We start from the raw sequence: 17,446 nt of genomic DNA on the forward strand, positions 1-17,446 counted from the left end.
AAAAGAAAAAAAATAGCCGGGCTTGGTGGCTCAGCCTGTAGTCCCGCACCTTTGGGAGGCTGAGGTGAGTGGATTGCCTGAGCCCACTGGTTCGAGACCCGCCTGGGCAGGGAGACCTCATCTCTACAGTAAATAAAAAAACTAGCCGGGCGTGGTAGTGCACGCCTGTAGTTCCAGCTACGTGGAAAGCTGAGGCGGAAGGATCGCCGGAGCCCAGCAGTGAGGCTGCGGTGGCTGGGAGCGGCCACTGCACTCCAGTCTGGGTGACCGAGTGAGACTCCAACTCAAAAAAAAAAAAAAAAAAAAATGAAGTTAAAGAGCTAGCAGTACAGAGATATGGGACAGATGTGTAGTTGAGGAAGAGAGCATTTAAGAACCCTGTTAACAGATTATGGCCAAGTATCAGAATTATTTCCTAGTCATAGTTACTGAGCTTTTTAAAGGTTTTGTATTCACTGTTGTCCTTCAGACGGCCAGAGAAGTTTTAGAGCAAATGCGACCTCTGAAGGTCTAGATGAAACTGAATTTGGGTTCTTGTTCTCCATGAAACTAAAGTGATTTCTGGAGATTGCGTAGAATTTGCAAAAACTTGTATTAGAGTGAGTAATTGAGGTTTGACACAATTACTATAAAAGCACCATTTGAGGAAATTTCAGGGTAGCCTTTCTGATTCGGACATCTGAAGTGTTCTTTCTGTCCTGTCTTCATGCAGCCGAAGTGCAGGCTGGCCCACTGGCCTTTGCCTTGCAGAGTGTGAGGGTAGGAGTGGTGGGCGCTTTGTCCTGGCGGGGAGCTGCGGCTGCTTCCTGGCTACTTCCTGGTCTCGGGGCAGGATGGGAAGGCGGTGATTTTTGCAGGGTCTAGGTGAGGATATAGAAGCTTGTTCTGCGTTTACTGTGAAGAAGTTTTGGGTAGCAGATGTGCCCTGTCAGTGTGAGTCCCTCTGAATGAAGCACTGATTCTGCAGGGTATGGGGTCCTCTGTAATCCCTAGTGCACTGCTGAGTTTTAAATTTTTTGAAATAATTTCAGACTCACAGGAAGTTGAAAAATAGTACCTAGGATCCTGTGCGCCTTTTGACTGTTCTGACCTCTATTGGTCAGTCTCGTGCAGTTCTTTATTAGGATAGTCTGGCTGGCCATATCTGTTAAAGCTAGATTTCAAGTTTCCTCTCTTTTTCAGGGGACATTCTGTCTTGACCTTTTGGTATTTAATGTAAATTTTCGATTATTCTATTAGTACAAAGAGATTAGAGCCACTTAGGTGAAATTTGAATTCACCCAAAGTCTCATCTGAACTTCTTGATTAGCAAATTTTTTTTTTTTGTAAGTCAAAGTTTCACTCTGTTGCCCAGGCTGGAGTGCAGTGGCGCACCATCACAGCTCACCACAACCTCAAACTCCTGTGCTCAGGCGATCCTCCTGCCTCAGCTTCCTGAGTAGCTGGGACTATGGGCATGTGCCACCATGCCCTGCTAGTTTTTTTATTTTTATTTTTTGATAGAGACAGGATCTTACTTTTTCTCAGGCTGGTCTCAAACTCTTGGGCTCAAGCAGTTTCCCACCTTGACCTCCCAAAGTGCTGGGATTAAAGGCGTGAGCCACTGTGCCCAGCCCTGATTAGGAGATTTTAAAAGATATATCTGTTCTTAGAAATATGCCCTGAGGCGCATATAGTGCTAACGCCTATAATCCCAGCACTTTGATAGGAGGCAGAGGTGTTAGGATTGCTTGAGCCCTGGGGTTCGAGACCAGCCTGGGCAACTTGGCCAGACCTGGTCTATACAGTAAATCAAAAAAATGAGCTGGGCATAGTGGTACACACCTGTGGTTCCAGCTACTTGAAAAGCTGAGGTAGAAGGATCACCTGAGCCCAGTGAGTCGAGGTTGCAGTGTCCAGGAGCCTGCTACTGCATTGCAGCCTGGACTACAGTGTAAGACTCCAACTAAAAAAATAAAAATAAAATGTTCCTTGAGGCCGGGCGTGGTAGCTCAAGCCTATAATCCCAGCACCTTGGGAGACTGAGGTGAGAGGATGGCCTGAGCCCAGGAGTTCGAGACCAGTCTGGGCAGCTTGGCAAAACCTTGTCTCTGTGATAAATAAATTAAAAATTAGCTGGGCATGGTAGCATGTGCCTGTAGTTCCAGCTACTTGAAAGGCTGAGGCAGAAGGATTGCCTGAGCCCAGCAGGTCGAGGCTGTGGTGGCCGTGAGTGTGCCGCTGCACTCCAGCCTGGGCGATAGAGTGAGACTCCAACTCAAAAAAAAAAAAAAAAAATAAAAGAAATATGCCTTGAGTGTGAGGCAGAAATCTAGTGTATAGGTCCACAAAAGTGAGCCAACCACCATATGCCAAGGCAGCGCTAGGCTTGGGGTACAGAGGTGGGCACGCTGCAGCCTCTGGGCTGGCTTGGAGACTCAGTGCCATGCTGGGCTTCACCATTGTTTGATTCTATTTAACACTTAAGAAATAATCCAGGAACTTGAGTATCAAGTGTAGGGTGAAAGAACAGAAGGCCCTTATCATATGCCTCAATATCGTGTATGTAAACTCTAATCCTACAAAGAACTGAATTATATAAAACCCATGAGTTGGAAGAGAGGTGTAACCGGTGGCAGAATGTTTTGGATCCTGCTATGTTTTTCCACTGACTGCTTTTTCTGCACAATTCTGTAAATATGATCTCTGTAAAGCAGGGATGCTAACGGCCCCGTTTTATTGGGGTCTGTGTTTTGCGGTGGGTTACATTAAACTCTAGGAATGGTATTTTAAAAACCAGAGGCAGGGTTACTGTGACTATTTGACAAGTGTTGGTTTATTGAAATTCCCTAATTGTTAACTTTGCAAAGCACTTAACTTCAGAGAGCTTTAGTTTTCTCACCTAAAAAGTAGGAATTAAGTCATGTCTACCTTGGAGGATGTAGCTACTGCTCAGTTGTGACTTGTGTGTCCATAAAAACGCATAGTAAACCTTTTTCCTGTGCCATTGTAGACATATTATCTTGAACAAGTTTCTTGCCTTTTAATAGACTCCCTGGAAGGGGGTAGGGTAGCACCTACCACTTGTAGAGGCTTGAATAAGTAATTCTGCTAGCTGAGCCATACCTCCCTCAGCTGCTCTTCCTTCTGGATGCCTCTGGTGTGGACAGCTCAGCAGGGTGTTCTGGAATAAAAGCATTTGGGGTGAAGAGCAAGGTAGAAGTGCTAACCGTCACACATGCTTTTGATTTTCCTTCTCTGGTAAAAATACGCCCTCTCGTGAGGACTGATGGACATGTTTTCTTAAGAACAAACTCAGCTGCAAACTTTAGGCAGTTTTTGTTCACTAAGAATGGCTATTGCGGAGAATTTGGTTGTTAGTGGGTTTTGGAGTCTGAAGGATTGTCAGATCCCACCTGACACCTCCAGGGGTCTGAGGCTGAATGATGGGCATGGGCTCGTCTCAGCTGCTCCTCACCTGAGCCTACTTTGTGCTTCAGGGATTCAGGAAGTCCTGAGAGCCCCTGATTGTACCCAGGAGCTGAGAGAGCATGGCCCCTCCGTGTGGGCCCTGCTGCTAGTCAGTGACTGGGCCCAGGCTGCAGTGATATGGGTATAGAAGGCATTCAGAAGCTTCTGTAGCTGTTTGAACTTGCGGTAGCAACTTTGTGTCTAATGACAGTCAGTAACAGGTTGGCGGGGTGGCCCCTGCCGGGTTTGTCAAAACTGATTGGCCCGTGACCACTTGCACATAATAGTTGCCAGCATGAGTAAAAGGTGGAAATATCAAATGAGACCTTCAGTGGAACCTCTGCTAAGAGGCACTATGTGTACAAAACCTTACTTTCTTAAGTCAGCCTTCAGTCTTGTTAAGGTTGAGCAATTTATACTATTTATGTGGAATGAATACTGGTTTCTTTAAAAACAACAACAACAACAACAACAACAAAACAACCCGTTCCCCATAGAGAGTCCAGGCTGGTATTTCACCACAGTTGTGAGCTAATGAAGTTAATGCTCGTTTTTAGGCAAACTTCTTAGCATTTCTGGCTTCTGGGCAGGTGGGGCTTCAACTCAGAAGTCCTTGCATGCCTGCATGTTCTGGGCTCTGTGTTTCTCCTCTAGACTCAGGCCAATGCTCATGACCTCTTTCCTTCCACAAGTCCTGCCCGTGTACCTACGTGTAAGCCACCTCCTCTCCAAAGTCTCTCCACTCAGTGGGTGCCAGGGTCCCTTGGAAGCTGAGGCTTAGCAGGATAGGTGCTCCTGGCACGTTGAGTCCGAGGGGACAGGCCAGTATGTGTTGTTAGCCCTGAGTTTTGGATCTCATAGAGAAGGATTCAGTCCATCAGAAACCTCGTCATCTGCGTGTGAGACGGTTACTAAATGGGAGGCAACTTTCCAGAGGGTGAGGCTTGAGCAGTAGAGGAATCCTGTGTAGGACAGTGGACTCCAGTAGCTGCTGTGCCCCACCGTTGTGGGGCTCTGACTGCTGACTGTTTTCTTGCAGACACCAGTTGGCGCTCCGAGGCAACCTTTCAGTTCACTGTGGAGCGCTTCAGCAGACTGAGTGAGTCGGTCCTTAGCCCTCCGTGTTTTGTGCGAAATCTACCATGGAAGATTATGGTGATGCCACGATTTTATCCAGACAGACCACACCAAAAAAGCGTAGGATTCTTTCTCCAGTGCAATGCTGAATCTGATTCCACGTAAGACAGTTTAAATGATGCAACTACAAATCCACAAATAGTTGTATGACATGATTAGAAGCCAAATTTAACCAACCTCAGTTTCATCTTAAATTGTGTTGCCTCTAAGCCCTTTGGTTTTAAATTAAATATGTGTATCTCTTTAAAATCCACTGTTATGTAAATATCCAAACTAGAAAAATACTTACAGATACAAAACCGAAGCCTGTATGTTAGAATCTGCCAGCCCACGGAATCCGGGCCAGCTGGACCTCGAGCTGCCTGGCCTGGCTCTTACTTTGCGGTGACTGCCTGCAGGGCAATGGGAGTTGTCTACTGCCTGGCCTTTTCCAGCCATTGTGTGATAACTCCTTCCTGTGGCTTATCCCGAAGGTGCAAAGAATACATTCTGTGAGCAATTTACAACACAGGCATCTACCTTCAGGAATATTTCTAAATTCATGTAAATTCTTAAAGAAGATGTATTATGAAATGTCCTAAAATTGAGAAACATTTTGATGGTCCTCTAATTTAGATGAAACAAGATTAGAAACTTCACATTTTCCTATTTCAAATTTTATAACTATGGGATCCATCTCAGAAATTTATGGGTCTCCCTTCATCAACGACAGTAACTTACTACTCACTTAAGGGAAGTGTGGGTCACTTTGTCACATCGAAGTACCACGAAGCAGCTGCATACCTAAACCATATCTGCCCTGTCTCCCTGTCCCCTTCCCCCAGGTAGTGACCCTTCAGAGACCACAACAGAATGTTCCCCAGAAGGGGAACACTGGCACCAGCTGGTCTGTAAATGTCCCAGAGAGTACAATTTATTTGTTTTTTCTTTAGTGGTTAAGAAGTGCCAAGCCAGCTTTAGGATGAAGCCAGGGCCTGTTGATAAAGTTAATGTTGTGATGTGATCTGATCAGCATCTGGACTAGATTTTAGTCTAATAGAAACCTTAGCCTGAACAGCATTTTGGGAAACCAGTGAGCTGTCCAGCCAGCACAAGCATCCTGAGTAGCAGAGCATGCCGCTGGGAACAGCACCCTCTGCACATGTTCTCCGGCGCCTCCAACCATGTCACAGTTCTGTTGTGGCACTCACCTACAGAGCCCTGCTTGAGTCACAAGCCTTAACTTTAGTCGGCTTCAGAGCACTGTTTCTGGTTTTTAAACATTGGTGCAGAGACCCTTCTGTGGTCTGCCCCACACTTGACCGCGTGTAGAGTAGTTCTCTGCGGTTGCGATTTGGTGCCCATGCCTGACACATGCCTGACAGTGTTAACTCGTTGATGAACTTCTCAGTGCCAGGCAGGATGGCACAGCTGTGAGCCCACAGAGCTACCTTGGTGCAGCCCTGTTCAAAGTTCTGTGTCTCAGTGCCGGCCCTTCCCCGCAGGAACAGGGAGCATTCTGGGAGATGTGGAGAGGCACAGCACTTAATGCGCCGTAGGAGTGTGAGAGATGCTGGGAAGTGACAACGGTATTGGGAGGAGAACCCGAGGCTTACATCCATCCATTGACTCTTCTTTTCAAATAATTATTTTACCAAAAGTCTTTAGTCTTTTACAAAATCTACAACCAATTTTTAACACTTGGAAATTGGTATTATATAGCTACGTTGTAAAATTCAACTTAAAACTTTTTAGGAATTAAAAAAATAAATGAGATTGTTAGTTACATCACCACAGACTCCACTGGGGCACCCCAAATACTTCTTCTTTATTAAAGTCACATATGTCCCTATCCCCATCTCACCTCCCAACCCACAAGAAGAGAGAGAGAGAGAGAGAGAGAGAGAGAGAGAGAGAGGACACCAGCGGGCATTCTAGTGTGCTAGTTGTTAGCGTATTTAGACTGTGTCCATCAGGTGGGATGTCAGCTAAGGCTTAGTTCACTGTTGTTTTAAACAGGTCATGGTCCTGCCACGCACAAGCAGTGCTGAAAATCATAAATTACAGAGATGATGAAAAGTCGTTCAGCCGCCGCATCAGTCACTTGTTCTTCCATAAAGAAAATGACTGGGGGTTTTCCAACTTCATGGCCTGGAGTGTAAGTACCCGTGTTAGTTGGAATCATCTGTGCTGTGTTGCACGTTCCCCTAGTTTTTTGATTCTCAAGTCCTTTCATTCATTTTAGAGTCAATTTTCTGCTTTGTAAATTGGACAGGTGTCTGTGAAGATTCATTTTCTCAGGCCAGGTGCAGTGGCACATGCCTATAATCCCAGCACTTTGGGAGGCTGAGGTGAGAGGATTGCCTGAGCCCACGGGTTCGAGAGCTGCCTGGCAACTTGGCAAGACCTCATCTCCACAATAAATCAAAAAATTAGCTGGATGTGGTGGCCTGTGCCTGTAGTTCCAGCTACTTGAAAGGCTGATGCAGAAGAATCGCCTGAGCCCAGCAGGTTGAGGCTGCAGTGGCCGGGAGCGTACCATTGCCCTCCAGTCTGGGTGACAGAGTGAGACTCCAACTAAAAAAAAAAAAAAAAAAAATGCGTTTTCTCAGTTTTCCAGCTTAGGTTTTTAACTGTCATCGGGATTCAGGACTCAACTTTGACTCAGCCATCAGGCTAGTTTTCCTATAAAAGACATAGTACTGATAGGGCCCTTTCCTGAGTCAGGCATAGTGCTGAGTGGTTCCATGTTTCTGCAGTCCATTTTGGCTGCTTTTGGAAGGGGTGTAATGTTCCTGGGAATGTCACTGCTGTTCACTCCAAGGTCCTTATCACTCCTTGCTGCTGTCCTTCTAGCCAAGCCCTCTGGAACCCCTTTAGCCCTGCTCTGAGGAGCAGGCATGGCTTCCTCCCATCCACGCTGTGGACTTGAGCACCTGGATACCTCGTGGGGCCTCCTAGAGTGGTCAGGCTTTTGCTATTTTTTGTTCAGGGACCATTGTTTAAAGCAAATTGAAACGCTCAAATTTGAAACAGCACTGGATGTTTTTAAAAGTAGCATTTTATTTGGGAGGTCAAGGCGAGAAGGTTGCCTTAGATTACGGGTTCGAGACCAACCTGGGCAGCTTGGTGAGACATCGTCTCTACAATAAATCAAAAAATAAGCTGGGTGTAGTAGCATGCGCCTGTAGTTCCAGCTACTTGGAAGGCTGAGGCAGAAGGATCACCTGAACCCAGCTGGTTGAGCCTGCAGTGGTTTGTGAGCATGTCATTGCACTCCAGCCTGGGCAACAGAGTGAGACTACAACTCCAAAAAAAAAGAAAAGCACTTTAATCTGTTAAGTCCAGGGCACTGAGCATAGAGGCTCATGCCTGTAATCCTAGCACTTTGGGAGGTAGAGGCAAGAGGATTGCCTGAGCCCAGGGGTTTGAGACCAGCCTGGGCAATTTGGTGAGACCTTGTCTCTACAATAAAAAAAAATTAGCCAGGAGTGGTGGCATACTACTTGGAGGGCTGAGTTGGAAAGATCAACTGAGCCAAGCAGGTCGAGGCTGTGGTGGCTATGATCATGCCACTGTACTCCAGCCTGGGTGACAGAATGAGACTCCAACTCAAAAAAAGTCCGGGGCACTAGTGTAATTGTCCCTGTGGAATCAAGTGAGTGCTTGTGTGTTCTTGTGCAAGTTGGGTATTCTTATTTATTTTTTATAGGAAGTGACTGATCCTGAGAAGGGATTTATAGATGATGACAAAGTGACGTTTGAAGTCTTCGTACAGGCAGATGCTCCCCATGGAGTTGCGTAAGTTTTTCTTTTATTTGGGTGCTATTAAAAAATATCTTTTATGTGGCAGTGAAAGAAGCATGGGCACGTGTTTGACAGAGATGCATGTGCTCAGCAAAGAGGCCCTGTCCCCGTGTATGCCCTGTGGCACACAGGTCTCCGCCTGCACCACGGTCACTCCTCTGCTAGGTCCCCGAGCAGTCTCATGTTGGATGCTTGGGACATAATCGTGTAAATATGGTCAATGAGGCAGCAGTGGCTTCCCGTTCTTAGCGCATACAGGTTGCTCTGACCGGGGAACTGAGACCAGGATATATGGAACTCAGCAGAGATGCTTGTTTGCCAAGGCAGGGGTGTGGAGTTATGTCAGTGTGATGAGGTGTACAGAGGAGCAGGCGGCATCACTGACAGGCTGCATGGTGAGCAGGGACGAGAGAGGTTGTGACCAGGGTCATTAGGTGTACGTGGGAGTGTTCGCTAAGCCGTGGAGTCACAGAGTGCCATCGACTCTGACTGCACAATCAGTGTCTCCTCCATGTTGGTCACGCTTGATGGCTGTCATGTTTGTTCCCACCTTTGCATCATATACAGAGTGAGGTGGAGATGGGGGCATTGTTCTGCTTCAGACACCACTTTCTCTGGCTTCCTGTTGCTACATTGGGGGATCGAGGGGCACAGTTCACTCAAGGAACCCACCGTTTCACCTAACCAGCCACCACGATGGCAAAATAAAGAAAAACTCGAGGAGTTGAGAAGTGTAAAGTGAATCTTGCTGAATTCATTTTCCTGTTTTTCCCGGTATGTGTCTCTACAGAGAGACGGGTTTCAGCTCTATTTCTTGCTGACCCTGTACGTGATTGCTGTATTATAAAACTGCATAGTAGGCATGTTGGGTATGGACTTGTAGGACTCCGTGTCTGTGAATGCCGATCCTGATGCCAGCAGGCAGGTACTCCAGTGGCGATTCCAGTGCTGGGGTTGAATCTGCACCAGTTCACACACTTGGGCAAACAGACGAATCAGTGGCCAGGGAAAGGGTACTCCTGGCCTTGGTTTCCTCAACAGCAAGGACCTGTGGTGAGGGATGCAGGACCCTGGACCTCTCAGGATGGTAGGAAGGCAGTGATGGTAGCAGCAGCAAATGTCTTGTGTGAGTTACTCCTAACCACAAACTCATCTTTCAGGTGGGATTCCAAGAAGCACACAGGCTATGTGGGCTTGAAGAATCAGGGAGCCACATGTTACATGAACAGCCTGCTGCAGACACTGTTTTTTACAAACCAACTCCGAAAGGTAAATGGATAGTGTTCTTACCTGTAGTCTTCCAATGCCCTTTCCTCTTAGGAATCAAGCAGAGTCCTTAGCAGACACCCTTTGTCACCTCTACCCCCATGGCACCGTCCCCACAGATGGCTGCTAGTTGATACTGGGTGTTTTCCTTCCCTAGTGGTTACATACCTGCTGTGGAAACCATCAAAAGTTGACTGACATACTCTTACAGACCTAACCTTAATTGTGCTAGAAATAATTCTGTGACTTTTTTTTTGAGTTTGGAGTCTCACTCTGTCACCCAGACTGGAGTGCAGTGGCCGCTCCCGGCCACCGCAACCTCGACCTGCTGGGCTCCGGTGATCCTTCCGCCTCAGCCTTCCAAGTAGCTGAAATTACAGGCATGCACTACCACGCCCGGCTTATTTTTTGATTTATTGTAGAGATGAGGTCTCGCTGCCCAGGCGGGTCTCGAACCCGTGGGCTCAGGCAATCCACTCATCTCAGCCTCCCAAAGGTGTGGGATTACAGGCTGAGCCACTGAGCCCCGCTTGTTTTGTTTTTTTAACAAAAACCATTGACAGCAACATTTGAAAGTTTTTAATCAAATTTGAGTTGCCAAATTACTCAGCTGTGAAGTCTGATTTCCATTTATTATAAATGCAGCTTATTTTTTATTAAGAAAATTGATCAAAAGAATAGACATACTTCGAATCTCATGTAGCAACACTGTTTTGAGAATTACATGTGATTAGTCTGAAGCAGTGCAGACAAGACCCACCCCTGCTTGTGGGGCCCTGCTGTACAGACAGACAGACACATGTACAGCAGGGTTTTGCCGCACATAGGGAGTTTTCACAGCATTTTAGTTTTCATCACATCTTTTGTGCACAAGAAGGTGGTAAGTTAAAAAATGGTGCTCCTGCTGGGCACAGTGACTCAAGCCTGTGATCTCAGCACTTTGGGAGGCCAAAGCGAGAGGGTTGCCTGAGCCTAGGGGTACGAAACCAAGACTAGGTAACTTGGTGAGACCTCGTCTCTGCAGTAAATCCAAAAATTAACCATGCGTGGTAGTGCATGCCTGTAGTTCTGGCTACTTGGAAGACTGAGGCTGAAGGATCGCCTGAGCCCTGCAGGTGGATGCTAGGGTGGCTGTGAGCGTGCCAGCCACTACACTCTAGCCTGGGTGATGGAGTGAGACTCCAACTAAAAAAAAAAGGTGCTCCTACAAGTATGAAATAAAAGTAGTTCTCCTTGGATGGTGAGCTATAAGTAATTTAAAAATTATTTTCTGCTTCCTTGTTTCTCAGATTGTCACTGAAGACACATATGACTTAAATTCTCTCAAACTGCCTTTGCCATTGTGTTATTAGAAATGAGACTGTTAGGACAAACCCCTTGGGTTCCCTCCTACGATGGGAACTCTTCTGTCCTCTTAATAAATCCTGCTTTCTAAAAAAGAAATAAGACTTTTATATGAAAATTAAAATTTTTACTATCTTTAATTCTCTTGCATCTTCTCAGAGTAAATTCTTATTTCTGAATTATTTCTTGTAGGCTGTGTACATGATGCCAACAGAGGGTGATGACTCATCTAAAAGCGTCCCTTTAGCCTTGCAAAGAGTGTTCTATGAGTTACAGCACAGTGATAAGCCTGTAGGAACAAAAAAGCTAACCAAGTCATTTGGGTATGTATTAGAAATCTACCTTGGCTATTCTACTTCCTTCTTTTTGATGGCTGAATGAGTGGAGGACAGAAAAAACATACTTTAGTAGAGCAGCATACTGAGCAGCATACTGGAAGCATTTAATTTAGGGAGGCTTGAGCATTTAGTTATGTCAGTGTTTTACCATTGTGTTTTGTTTCACCTCTTTGGAAATAGCAGCTTTGTTTTAGAATTTTGTTGAGAAATAATTCACCACTTAAAGATTTTACTTTGCAACACAAGAACATGTATTGCTCTCAAATGTGTTACATTTTCTTGCAAACACTCCCTCCCCTAGCAGTAAGATTTTCAGAACAAGATTTTTTAAAAAGTTGTGAGCATTTGGCTGGTAAAATTTAATCTGTCTTGGAATTTCAACTCCCAAAAATAATCTTCACAAAACAGAAACTTAATAATAAAGTTGGAAGTTTAAATGTAGATGTCTGTTTTATCTTTGAAAGGTGGGAAACTTTAGATAGCTTCATGCAACACGATGTTCAAGAGCTATGTCGAGTGGTAAGTTTTAAGTGATACTTGTATATTTCTTACAATGAGTAGTTTGAAGCAGTATTAGAAGTTCTTGCCAGTAAAACTTCAGACCTAATTCAGATAATGTCCTTATTTGTTTAGGACCAGACTTAGGCTAGGAAGAAAAGACAGCATCTATCTAGTGTTAGACACTGGAGAAAATTATTAGAATGATTATTTGAAGGTAAAGTGTCAAAGGAAGCTTGAATTGTAGTAGTAGTAGGCTTTTGATTTGTTCAAGTGGTGTCTTATATATATACACACACCCACATTCATCTGAGAGCCAGCGGGTACCTTTGTTCGCTGTCCTGTTGGTCCTAAGACACATTAGAGGGGCGACTTCTGTTGGTACTCCAGCACCCAAACCCCTTCCGTGAGCATGCTTCTCTTGGAGGGGACCTGTATGTGGGCCATCCTCCCACGTTATCCTTAGTCACTGGCAGATTCTCACTCTTCCAGTTGTGGTAAAAGACATGCAGTCACACACACATGAAATGGCTATTCAAGGTGATTGGCTGGGCAAGGTGTGTTTTCTTTTTTGCAGCACTAGCTGGATTGAATCCAGTTCATTAAATATCCATGGACAAACCAGTCAATCCTGTTGACAGGCTCAACTCATTAATCTCTTGGTGTGGACCATTACGAGTTAAGTTTAGTGAACAATTTTACATGCTTTTCCACAGAGGTAAAATGAATATAAGAATGCTTCTAAAGGCACTACGGATTACTAATTCATTCCAAAGGCTGTATAAAAGGTTAACCTCAACTGTTGCATGTAGATATGTTTGTAAAATTCCAACCAAGAAGATTTTGTACTATGTTTTTTATAATTGCATGCCAAGGGTCATATTTTTATAGTCTACAACTTCTTTGAACATTGATATTTCCTAGTCAGGTATAAAATTACTGTATATCACTAACATACACATCTTTTTAAAAGTGAAAATGTTCTTTTTCAGTTGCTTGATAACGTGGAAAATAAGATGAAGGGCACGTGTGTAGAAGGCACCATACCTAAGTTATTCAGAGGCAAAATGGTGGTATGTGACGGCCAGTTGTAAAGCTTGATTTCTAAAGATTTTGAAATGTGAAGTTTTTGACTGTGCACACCTAAGCCACCTCATTTTCCTTATTTGCAGTCCTATATCCAGTGTAAAGAAGTAGACTATCGGTCTGATAGAAGAGAAGATTATTATGATATCCAGCTAAGTATAAAAGGAAAGAAAAACAGTAAGTTTTATGTTTATATAATGACATAAGCTTTTGATAATTTCTGTTTTGACTTAATGTTTCCTTAACACAAATTATTATTTTTTTTTAATGACCTAGATAGATACAGAGAATGGCTCAGACCTTAAGTGTGCAGCTCACTGGATGAATACACTCTGTAACCTTCCCCCAGATCTGGACATAGAACATTGGCCAGCACACCTACATACCTTCCTAGTAACTCCCCCCCTCCCCAGAGGAAAGCACTTATTTCTTCTGTTTTCTGACATCCAAGGTTAATCTAGCATGTTTTAAGTATTTGTTTGAATATAATCATATAGTAGGGTGTGTTCTTCGTTTCTGAATTTTTTTCTCAGCATTATATTCTTGAGTACATCCATGTTGCACGTAGCAGTTGTTTGGTCCTTTCATTGCTGTATAGTATTCCATTTTAGGACTACTTCACACATTTTGAAACTTTTCTTGATGGATATTTGAGTTGTTCGTTTGAGGCTGTTAGCACAAGTTGGATTGACCACATTTGTGCCTGTTTGTGTTTAGGACAAGAGGAATTGCTGGCCATAGGGTATGCTTTTAAGTTGAGTTTAATAGCTAAAGCTGGAGGTTTCCTAGTAGTTTCTCAGTTTTACTCCCATCCACAGTATGGGAAAGCTGCATTTGCTGTACACCAGAGCCATCTGTGATGGGCCTTGGATGGGTTGGGTGGGAGGATAGTGCTGTCTAGGTTTTAGCTTGTATTTCCTTGAAGCTCAGTGAGGCTGTGGCCTTTTCAGTTGCTCACTGACTGTCTTCTTTTATAAAAATGCTTGTATTTTCCCTTCCTTGTGTTGGCTTCTCTCTCCCTCTCCCCTCCCTCTTTCCCCCTCTTCCCCCCTCACCCTCTCCCTCTCCCTCTGTTGCCTAGGCTGGAGGACAGTGACCACAGCCTCGACCTGCTGGGTTCAGGTGATTCTTCGGCCTCAGCCTTCCAAGTAACTGGAACTACAGGCATGCACCACAATGCCCAGTTGACTTTTCTTGATTTATTGTAGAGATATGGTCTTGCCAAGTTGCTCAGGCTGTCTTTTCACCTCAGCCTCCCAAAGTGTTGAAATTACAGGCGTGAGCCACTGTGCCCAGCCTAATTTTTTTTTTCTTAATTGATTTATAGGTGTTCTTTTGAAAAGACTTTCTTTTTTTTTTTTTTTTTGAGTTGGAGTCTCACTCTGTCGCCCAGACTGGAGTGCAGTGGCCTCTCCTGGCCACCGCAGCCTCAACCTGCTGGGCTCCAGCGATCCTTCCACCTCAGCCTTCCGAGTAGCCAGAATTATAGGTATGCGCTACCATGCTCAGCTGATTTTTTTATTTATTGTAGAGATGAGGTCTCGCCAAGTTGCCCAGGCGGGTCTCGAACCTGCGGGCTCAGGCAGTCCACTCACCTCAGCCTCCCAAAGGCGCAGGATTACAGGCTGAGCCACCGAGCCCAGCTGCTCTTGGTTTCTTATTTAGAGCCAGACCCCCATGTGGGCCCACTCCTGACTGCCTGGAGTGCAGGTCTGCTGAGATGAGTTCTTTCACCTGTATGCCTGGAAAGATCTTTTTCTGTCATCATTTCTGAAAGAATTTTTACCTGGTTAGAGACTTGTCGATTGACAGATATTTTCTGTGTGTTAAAGATGTGCCCTGTCGTCTCTTGTGTATTGTTTCCGAGAAGTCAGCAGTGGTATGGTCCCCATCCTTAAGGTTTCTCCCTTCTTGCTGCTGTCAGGCTGTTTGAGGTGACATGTCCCACCATAGTCTCCATGTTTCTTCTGCTCAGTGTTCAGTGAGCTTCTTGGATACTGGATTTATAGTTTTTATTAAATTTGGAAAAATGTTGGCCACTCTTGCTATGCTTTCTTACCATCCCCCGTGCTAAGGTTGTCCCCAGCCTCTCGATGTCCTGATCTCCTATTTTTGGGATTTGTGTCCCAGTTTCTGGTGCTGTGTCTTCATCTTCGCCATCATCTACAGAGTCTCATTTGCTGTCAGTGCCATTGTGGGGTTTTCACTTTAGACATTATTTTCATTTCTAGAGGTTCTGTTTGGACCTTTTAGTATAAGTCTTCCGTGTCCCTTCTTAATATGCTCTTGTTTTCTGGAACATATGGAATGTAGTTAATGTTCCTGATTCTGCCATCTTTGGGACTTCTGGGTCTGTTCTGTTGAAGGGTATTACCCTTCACTGCTGATAATCTTGTTATTGGATAGCAGGCACTGTGGTGTGCATCTTGATGTGTGTTGGGTATTTTAACCTTTGCCCTAAGGCACAGGTTACTTGCTTGTTTTTAAGCTTTGTTGGGTGGGAGCGTGACAGGTGTAGTTGAGGATTCCTTTGCCCCGCATCCTTCTGAGTTTTCTACCGAACCTCTCATAATTAGGTTTTTCCACTGTGAATGGTGGGAACCCTGGGTGGGCTCTGGGGCTTATTCCCCATCAAGATCCTCACGGTGGTTCTTCCCTGCCCTGGGTGATTTCCTCACACTCACTTGCTGACTCAAGGACCCTTTCGTGCATCTCCGGAACCCCCTCTGTTTAGCGTTCCATCTCAGGTGCTGTGCCCACAGATTCTCACTCCTGTCTTCTGGGCTCAGGGAGGCGGTGGGCTCTGTCTGGGTTTCCGTCCTTGCACTGCAGCCAGGAGATGAGCAGTGAGCTGGGCCTGTTTGGGGGTGCTCATTGACTTCTGTTCTTTTGGGGTCATGGTCCTGCTTGGCCTGCTGTCCAGAGTGGGACGGGGTATTTCCTTGCTATTCTGTTCTTCCGTCACCAACAGAGCAGAAGTCATTCTGGTCTACTCTGGATGGATGTTCTCCCCCCCAGCGAGTATCCTACCCTGTACTCTTAGTGTTGCTAGTCTTAATTTTAGTGAACTCTAGTGTGGCAGTTTTTGCTTTTTATGTCCTCAGGTCTGTACCTGTAGTTGTCTTATCTTTTCTGTTTGTCTCCAGCCCATCTGGAACAGTCGGGTGTGTGGTAGGTTGCCAGGACACACACAACACCCCTTCTCCACTGAGCTCCTGGGATTCCCTTCACATGTACATGTCTGTTCCAGAGCCATTGGTTGTTTATTCCATGCTGACTTTACAATAAGTGTTTTGGCAAGGTAACAGCTATTAAAACCACAACTCTTTCTCCTCTGTTACCATTTTCAAATACCTTAGGAAGCACCAGTGTCACTTTGCTGATGGTGAAGGTGGGTGGTGCCCACCCTTCCTTCAGTGGGGGAAGGGGCACTTCACAGTCTCTTGCCCTTCCCAGATGTGCCGAGTTAAACACTGTTATCCCTGGGTTGGTTACATTACAGCTGAACTTGAGTGACCACTGTTGGTTGACTTCTCTCTCTCTCTCTCTCTTTAAAGTATTTGAGTCATTTGTGGATTATGTGGCAGTAGAGCAACTAGACGGTGATAATAAGTACGATGCCGGGGAGCATGGCTTGCAGGTAATGTGGACTATCGGGGCTGGGTCCTAGGGCCGCTTTCTCCTTTATTTTTACTTCTGTTGTTAATTGCTCATTGCGGATGGACTTGTCCCTATCTGTGTGCTTCTGGTGTTTAGAACACACAGGATTTCATTTCTGGAGAGTGGGGGTGGGGAGTTATTTGTGGAGACTGAAGCCACTTGCGTGTTGGTTGGAGTCACCATCCACAGACTTGACATGGGGCTTCCAGAAGTTTCCTATTCAGTTGTTACTCTGTTCCTCACCTTCCTGGCGTCAGTGCCAGAGGCTGCCTCAGTTTCTCGCAGCCACGGTATCATTTCGTAGTTCGACTCCGTCTTGGTGGTTGTTTCTTCCTCCCCACTCCCCCCCCCAAAAGAAGTTTATTTTCTGAGTGTCATGACTTCTGGAATGAGGACTGTGATCTAGGGTCGTGGCCCCACCGGCCTCAGCTTCTGACAGAGCCGTGAGCATTGTGACCAAGTGACCAGCCCGTGGTGCTTAGAGGGAGGCGGACTGTGGCCATATGGCTGCTGTTGGTCTGTTGGGACTGTAGCGTCCTTGTGGATCCAGTGATCAGAGTCTGTTTTGCAGTTTCATAACCTTGACCCATTGACTCAACTACATAATGAAATCAGACTGGCCTGTGCTTACCCGACCTGCCAGGTTATAATTCGTGGTGCCAGTGTGCCCGTTTTGCAGTGTACCACAGATCTGCTCTTTTCCTGCTAGGTCAGACCACTCAGGGGCTGAGGTGTAGATCAGAAAGTCACTTTGCAAACATTAATTCAAACTTTGACAACTGATGTGCTTAAGAAACATATCAGCCTACTCATAAGAATTGCTCTTATCTGTTCTGGGTATTTTGGCATCTGGACAAATTTTTATATATATATATATATAT

General features: G+C 45.3%; 1 protein-coding gene across 2 annotated transcripts in view; it reads left to right on the top strand.

The window, feature by feature from the left end:
- Positions 1 to 17,446, top strand: part of USP7 (ubiquitin specific peptidase 7) — a 40,707-nt gene that overhangs the window by 7,195 nt on the left and 16,066 nt on the right. For both annotated transcript variants that reach the window (XM_008060663.2, XM_008060656.2), the window contains 9 exons: positions 4,490 to 4,688; positions 6,586 to 6,724; positions 8,279 to 8,367; positions 9,534 to 9,642; positions 11,176 to 11,306; positions 11,786 to 11,840; positions 12,812 to 12,892; positions 12,992 to 13,082; positions 16,463 to 16,545. In XM_008060663.2, coding sequence (XP_008058854.1) covers positions 4,603 to 4,688; positions 6,586 to 6,724; positions 8,279 to 8,367; positions 9,534 to 9,642; positions 11,176 to 11,306; positions 11,786 to 11,840; positions 12,812 to 12,892; positions 12,992 to 13,082; positions 16,463 to 16,545 — 864 coding nt within the window. In that variant the 5' untranslated portion in view covers positions 4,490 to 4,602. The remainder of the gene's footprint in view (positions 1 to 4,489; positions 4,689 to 6,585; positions 6,725 to 8,278; positions 8,368 to 9,533; positions 9,643 to 11,175; positions 11,307 to 11,785; positions 11,841 to 12,811; positions 12,893 to 12,991; positions 13,083 to 16,462; positions 16,546 to 17,446) is intronic.

This window comes from Carlito syrichta, unplaced genomic scaffold (genome assembly GCF_000164805.1).
Source record: "Carlito syrichta isolate Samal-C Ts95f unplaced genomic scaffold, Tarsius_syrichta-2.0.1 Scaffold92627, whole genome shotgun sequence".
Classification (NCBI taxonomy): Eukaryota; Metazoa; Chordata; class Mammalia; order Primates; family Tarsiidae; genus Carlito; species Carlito syrichta.